General features: G+C 35.4%; 1 protein-coding gene across 3 annotated transcripts in view; it reads right to left on the bottom strand.

Annotated features, from left to right (window-relative positions):
• Window positions 1-3,436: 3,436 nt before the first annotated feature.
• Window positions 3,437-6,859, bottom strand: part of LOC121874701 (two pore calcium channel protein 1-like) — a 77,977-nt gene continuing 74,554 nt past the window's right edge. For all 3 annotated transcript variants that reach the window (XM_042378952.1, XM_042378953.1, XM_042378954.1), the window contains 2 exons: window positions 5,076-5,281; window positions 3,437-3,798 (listed from right to left, as the gene is read on the bottom strand). In XM_042378952.1, coding sequence (XP_042234886.1) covers window positions 3,650-3,798; window positions 5,076-5,281 — 355 coding nt within the window. In that variant the 3' untranslated portion in view covers window positions 3,437-3,649. The remainder of the gene's footprint in view (window positions 3,799-5,075; window positions 5,282-6,859) is intronic.

The following is a 6,859-nucleotide window of genomic DNA, read 5'->3' as shown; positions in this document are numbered from 1 at the left end:
TAATGTGAAGAAAAGGTGATGAAAGTAAAGGGAGAAGAGGGACAGGGGAAATAAGTGTTAATTTGAATGGAGATAAACTGGAAGAAGCAAGTTGTTTCAAATATCTGAGACTAAGTATATCAGGGAATGGAATATGGGTAAAAAATTAAATTATGGAATTGGAGAGTGAAAGAAAGTAATAGATGTACTAAGAAATACATAGGGAGAGAATGCCACATGAACAGAAGGTGATACTAGGATGTATAGCTGAAGTATTGAGGTGACATTACTATGCAGGAGTGCAGTATGGATTCTGGGTGCAGGATGAAGAAGTTAATTAGTAGCCACAGAAATTACATGCTTGAAAGAAGTACAGTACAGTATGTAGAGAGAAAAGGAAAAAACTAGACATATGGAAATAAATGAAGTCTCTGATATGAGCATGGTTTACTAAAGTGGTGTGGACATATTGAGAGAATGGGTAACAAAAGTACAGTTCAGAGGGAGATGATAAAAAGAACAGGGAAACATCATGGCATAAATTGATGGATTGGGTGAAGAAGTACTGTGTGTGGGGAATGGATATCTAGGAAGCAGCAGTACATGTGAGTGATAGGAATACTTAAGATCAAGTGGTCTATGGGGGATGTCACAGCAGACAAAGTGATTAAATTAAAGTGAGTGAAAGAAAAGTCTGCAGTTGCTCTTATTCTAGCCATCCTGAAGCATATTGAGAAAAGGCTTACAGGATTAAAAAAAAATCCATGTATCAACGTTTCTGTTTTCTCAAAATAATAGGTTGGATAGGTAACCTGTTTACAAGAAATTGTAAACCACAATAAATCCAGTTATCCACAACTTATGTGTAATGAGAGATTGTAAGTCAAGACTTCTATTTTTCTGAGGTAATGCACAACTCCATTAGCATTTTAAGTACAGTATACATACTACACCCAAATTTCCTTAGACAGAAAGAGAAACAATAAATATATCTATCACTCTCAACAAAATGAGGTGGAAGGGGAAAACAATTACAAAAATACAATACAGTCTCTCCTAGACTTACGACGGGGGTTCCGTCCCGACGACCAGGTCGTAAGTCGAATTGGTCATAAGTCGAAAGGGCGCAAAATAATATAGACATTCCAAAATGGGTGTCTCTTTTTCTTCTCAGCACCATGAGAACTCTCACTTTTACGCTTGCCAGCCATTTTAAAGGGAATTACAAACAAAAATTTTGTCAGTACACAGCGCGATCACTAACGTTGGGAATCGAAAATATGTAATGTGAAAAATATTTTATACGACCATGGCCGTCATATGTCCGAGTTGTCATAAGTCGAATATGTCGTAAGTCGAGGAGAGACTGTATATTACAAATACAATACAGTAAATCATAAAAATACAATAGTACTGTACAGTAGCTAAAACAACTATCTGTGCATACTTTGTGGGAAACAATATGAGACCATGGAGGATAAATTTTGGTATATAAGGGCTTTCACTAGTCACACGTAAAATTTCGGAGCATATCAACCCCCACCTGCACAGATAGTTGTTTTATCTACTGTACAGTATATTACAAAATAGGATAAATCACAAGAATACAAATAATCACAGAAAATTAAAAGGCATGCTTGTAATGTAGAATCAATATACTGTATATCTGCTGGTAAATCTCAGAGACTAAAACAATTGTCACATACTTCAAATTGAGGTGTAACAGATTGATGATGGGATAAAAATGCAAGAAAAAAAGTGGATCATGATGCCTCAAGCTGGAAATAGTAGTTAAATTAAGATATGTAACAAGTGGTCATGCCATTATAATAACATTATAGGTAAGTGTATCAACAACATTTGGTGTGGGTTCACCTGTTTGGCTAAGAAATATACCTTACAATTTGGGTCAGTGAGTCATGCACAGCAGTAACATCATCCTCCTTTATATTTCCCAAGTTTATTAAGAAAGCCAGGTTAACAACTACTATATTACTGATTATTGGTGCCTGTGTATTTGGATGAATACAGTAGTATTAATGAAAAATGGCTGAGAAAATTAAAAGTTAATATAAAAATTATTATATAATTATGTATACATAACGTCTTCAATTAGACACACAACTTTATACATATCAAAATAATTATCTAAAAAAAATATCAGTGACAACAGAGGCCTTTTATCAAACAAGTGTACTCCATTCTTAACTATAGTCTGTTCACTTGAAGCTTTGCAAATGAAGCCAAGGGTCAGTTTGTAGCAAGGCAGCTGATTGGGTGACAGATGGACGCTCGAATAGTCACTATATTTCTTTAACATTTAATCTATCATATTTATATTCTGATATTTTAAGGGTTAATAACTTTTCTGTGTTGATTTCTGATAATTTCTGTACGTCGGGAAGCAAAAATTCACTAAGTCAAATTTTCACCTAACATTTTTTATTTATTTTTTTAACACCAATCTTTCTGTATTCAAACACAGTTTTCTACATAAACAGGTTAACAGGAGAGGAGTTTCCAATAATGTGGTTTACAAAATGATGACAACTGCAGGCTTGCAATTGAGGCCTAGGGCCAGTTTGTAGCAAGACAGCTGATTGACTGGCAAATGAACACAGGAAGTCACTACAGTACCTTAACATTTAATATAGCATATTTATATTCTGATATTTTAAAGGGTAATAACTATTCAGTGTTGATCTCTAATAATTTTTGCACTTGGGGAAGTAAGAATTAGCATGTGAAACACACTGGTAACATAAATATCTATAAAAGAATAAAAAAAAAAAAAATTCAGTGACATCCTCCACTGTGCTGCTTGACATCACATGGCGGGGCAGGGTTTACATCCCAGAATTTGTTCATGCTCTCTTCAAGATATTGATGTTCCCAGAGCCTCAGTTGCAAGATTCAAGTGAACAGACTATATAATACAGTATCTCTTTCAACAGGTACTATACAGAATGAGCATCAGGATAAATTCCTTCACACTGAGTTGTTGATTTGTGGAACAGTCTATCTGCAGAAGTGGTGGAAGCAAGAACAGTACTGGGTCTCCAAAAATTCCTGGTCAAAGAATATCAAGAACAATGGGGAATACCTACAAAATCCATCACCCTTTTCCCCAACATGGCATCACTAGTTGTGATGGCCATTGAATTAGCAAGGTAGGAAAGTAAGCAGTAGTCTTAAATTTTCTAATATAGAACATCTTTAATTTTAATTTTTTTAATAAATATTGTAATTCACATTAAAGCTTAAAACACATTACAGTTACCACTAAAAAATTATCATAATTTAAATATACTCTATATGTTATGACATCAATTATTATTCATTACAATGACTGGCATTGCCATAGACTTTCAATGGAGAGGAAGGGATTGTCACTACAGTGTGGAAACCGTAAAAAAAAATCATTACAGTACTATAGATGATCTCTGTTGTCATCAGAGCACTTTGTGCATATTTTCATTTGGCTTTTTTTTTTAATTACTGTATGTACAGGTATGTCCGACTACTGTTACAGTGCATGTTTTTATTTAATCTCTTGTATTACTATTTTTAATTTTTTTTTATTAATGCCATTTACAGATCAGATCAGATCTTAAAAGTATGTCTTGTATAATTAAAAAGAGAAAGTGCAGTTTTTAAAACCTCTAGGTATTCACATGCCCCAAAGACTTTGGTCTTGATTAGCTACATATTCGTCATCCTGTAAATCTTGGTCTAACGTTGAAATATGTGGACCCAAGTCATCCACATCCAACTCCTTTTCAAACATCTTCTGTAGCAAAACCTCCACATTTTTAAGCCCTGAAAATATATAGATAAAAAACTGGTAATGTGAAGTAATGTAGAATGTTTAAATTTTCAATCTGTACCATGTTATCTGCAGACTTTGTGTGGAAAAAAAAATAATAATGACATTAAACTTATGACAAAAGGATATGGAGCAAAATTTTTCAAACTATTTTCTGCTATGCAACAGGAAGGCTGGAAATAAGAATGAAAACACTTTCTCCTTCATTCATTCACCCACGCTGCTATGACTTCCCCACCCTGCTCTCTTAATCATTTGCATGTCATGTTGCTTCCTTCATGTCCATCACCCTCACTTGTAGTACAGGGTACTCCTTTCACCATATCTCTCCAACTCATTCTTAAGTCTTCTCCTCTCTCTTCTGCCATCTATCTCTGAATTATACACTTTTTTAATAAACTTTTGTTTCTCATTCTCTTAATATGTCCAAACCACCTTAACAAAACTTAGGCACTGTATCACTCTTTCCACACCTATCTAATTTATGTACTATTTTTTCTCTGTATCCATTTCATCATGCATACAAATCATTTTCGATAATTTTTCATTTACTACCTTACTCTTTCTGACATCCACAGTCAATGCTGTACTCCCACATACTGTCAGCTAAACAATTCCTTTACATCCCCAAATCTATTTCCCCTGAAACAGTTCTTTCTTTCCATACTGTACTTCTCTTGAAGCACTTTATTCCTTACAATCTCTTTCTCCATTCTTTTACATTTACTTTATCACCTTCTGTATCATTAGCAAATACATACACTCCCAGATATACTGTAAAATGTTTGTTGCACGGTCGCTGTGGGTTTGTAAGTGACGTCAGTGATAGGTTGACAATGAAGGCACATAATTGGCTGCAGTACTTGAAATTTCTGCACTTTCTACCTCAACTTCAGATTGGTTGACTGAACCATGGCAATTTCTTAAATGATTGGGAAAATATGTTTTACTTTACAAACTTTGGTTAAAATTCACTCATGTTAAAGTACAATATTTTCTCTTATAATGTACATAAGTTAAAGTAAAAACACTATGTTTCACATGCTCTTCTGCATCACACAGTAGAGCATGGGAATCAGAAAAGCATGGCATTATTGTGAAGTTACAGCAGATAAAGCGGAATGAATGAAGGCAAGTGAAAGAAGACTGAAATTATAGCTCTGATATGTAATGTCAAATAACAATTTACCACTAAGATCTTAATAACCTCTGTAAAAAATAAAGACCCCTTAAGTCATTGAGTGATGTGAAAGACATACACAGTACTTACGTTTTGATATGTGAAATCGAACATCTGTTTCACTGGAGATATCTTTGTATCCTGTATAGAAACTGGAAGCCCCTGGAGTGATCCTTCCATCAACTGTAGATTCTCCCTCATTGAATGGTCCTTCTCTCTCATCTTCAGAGTCAAAACTGTCTGAATCTGAAACCACCAAGTCCTCCTCACTCACTGTGGCTGCTTTTTGAGATTTTCTGAAAAGATTTATCATGTGTTGCCTTTAAATTTGTATGAGAGATTCACATCAATAAATGTGTAATGAGTCAATGACTACTTGATTCACTATTTAATTCATTCTTATGACTGATAAATTTCAATTAGTCACTGTTACTAGTTTCTTGAGTACAGGGTATTAACTTACATATAAATTCACCAGTCATTCAGGAGATTATATTAGTAATAAAAATTTTCAAGTACAGTCAACCCTCACTTTACGCGGTTAATTCAACCCACAGGGTACGGAAAGTGAGAAACGCGTAAAGTGAACAACATAACATGTGGGATTAATTGAAATAGAGACCGGGCCGACCCCCAAACTCCACTTTTTGACGACACACAACTATGTTGTATTAAAAATTTTATCTTAACTTTATGATGGTATGTACACACAATTAATAATTAAGAGAAATATCAATAATATTAGGTTTTTTAACACTTACATTAGTAGAAAATATGGCTGGGCACACGGGGATGGGGGGTTGGTTCCGAGGCAGAGGGCAGATTATTGGCCCTCACCTGTATCACTTGTATCAATTGTATCACTATCCACCACAGAGGCTTGCAGGGCCTCTTTGTCAAACCCCTCAAGGTCCATATACTGTAAGTCCATATCCTCACTATAATTATCACTATCACTGACTTGGACCGGCTGTGGTGGGTGGCGGGTGAAGAACTCGGAAATGTTTTGATGACTGGGCGACCTTGTGCGCACCCTGCTCGCGCCGCTTACACAACATGGCGGATGGCGGGAGGTTTGGATCCAAAAATGGCGCGGCTCACCAGCCGCTCTCCGCGTAAAGGGGTACACGCACCGCGGAATGTGAGCATCCTGGTTTCGGCAGGGTACCGCGTAAACGTGGAAACGCGGAATGTGGGACCGCGTAAAGCGAGGGTTGACTGTACAGTGAGTTCTGCTATAACGCGTGTTTTGATAACGCGAATTTGCTCTAACGCGATTTATGAATTAGGAACAATATTTGTATAACGCGAACGCTTGTTTGCTATAACGCGATTTTTGCTTACTATTTCTCCAATTTTGTGGTACAGTGGGGTATGCTATAACGAATCTAATTGGTTCTAGAACCTTGTTTGTTATAGCATTCGTTCGTTATAGGACAAATCCGTTCCAGGCCCCCAAATACAACCACTTAACACTGAAAAATATAATATAAAATTGTAAAAATTGTAAAAAAGTGCATAAATATGCATCTAAACCCCTGAAATAAAGAATATCATTAATATTTGTAATAGAAAAAACAATAAATTAGAAAAAAAATAAATAAATTAAATAATGTTCGTTGTAGGAGTTTCGTTCGTTATAGCATACCCCACTGTATTAACTGTGAATATAGTAAAGAATATCAACGAGAAGCGTTCTGGTGATAGAATTCCCGGTGATGATCGTAAAAGAAAGGATATAACACTTGAAGAGAAGCTCGATTTTATCAACCTCAAAATCACCCTTCTCCCCCATCAACTAAAGTGTTACATTTACTGTATGATTTCATTATTAGATATGAATGTAACATTTATTTAGACTGTGCTATCCTTTG

Source organism: Homarus americanus, unplaced genomic scaffold (genome assembly GCF_018991925.1).
Source record: "Homarus americanus isolate GMGI-L3 unplaced genomic scaffold, GMGI_Hamer_2.0 scaffold34360, whole genome shotgun sequence".
Classification (NCBI taxonomy): Eukaryota; Metazoa; Arthropoda; class Malacostraca; order Decapoda; family Nephropidae; genus Homarus; species Homarus americanus.
Note: the sequence above shows the minus strand (reverse complement) of the source record. Positions and strands in the feature narration are given on the sequence as shown.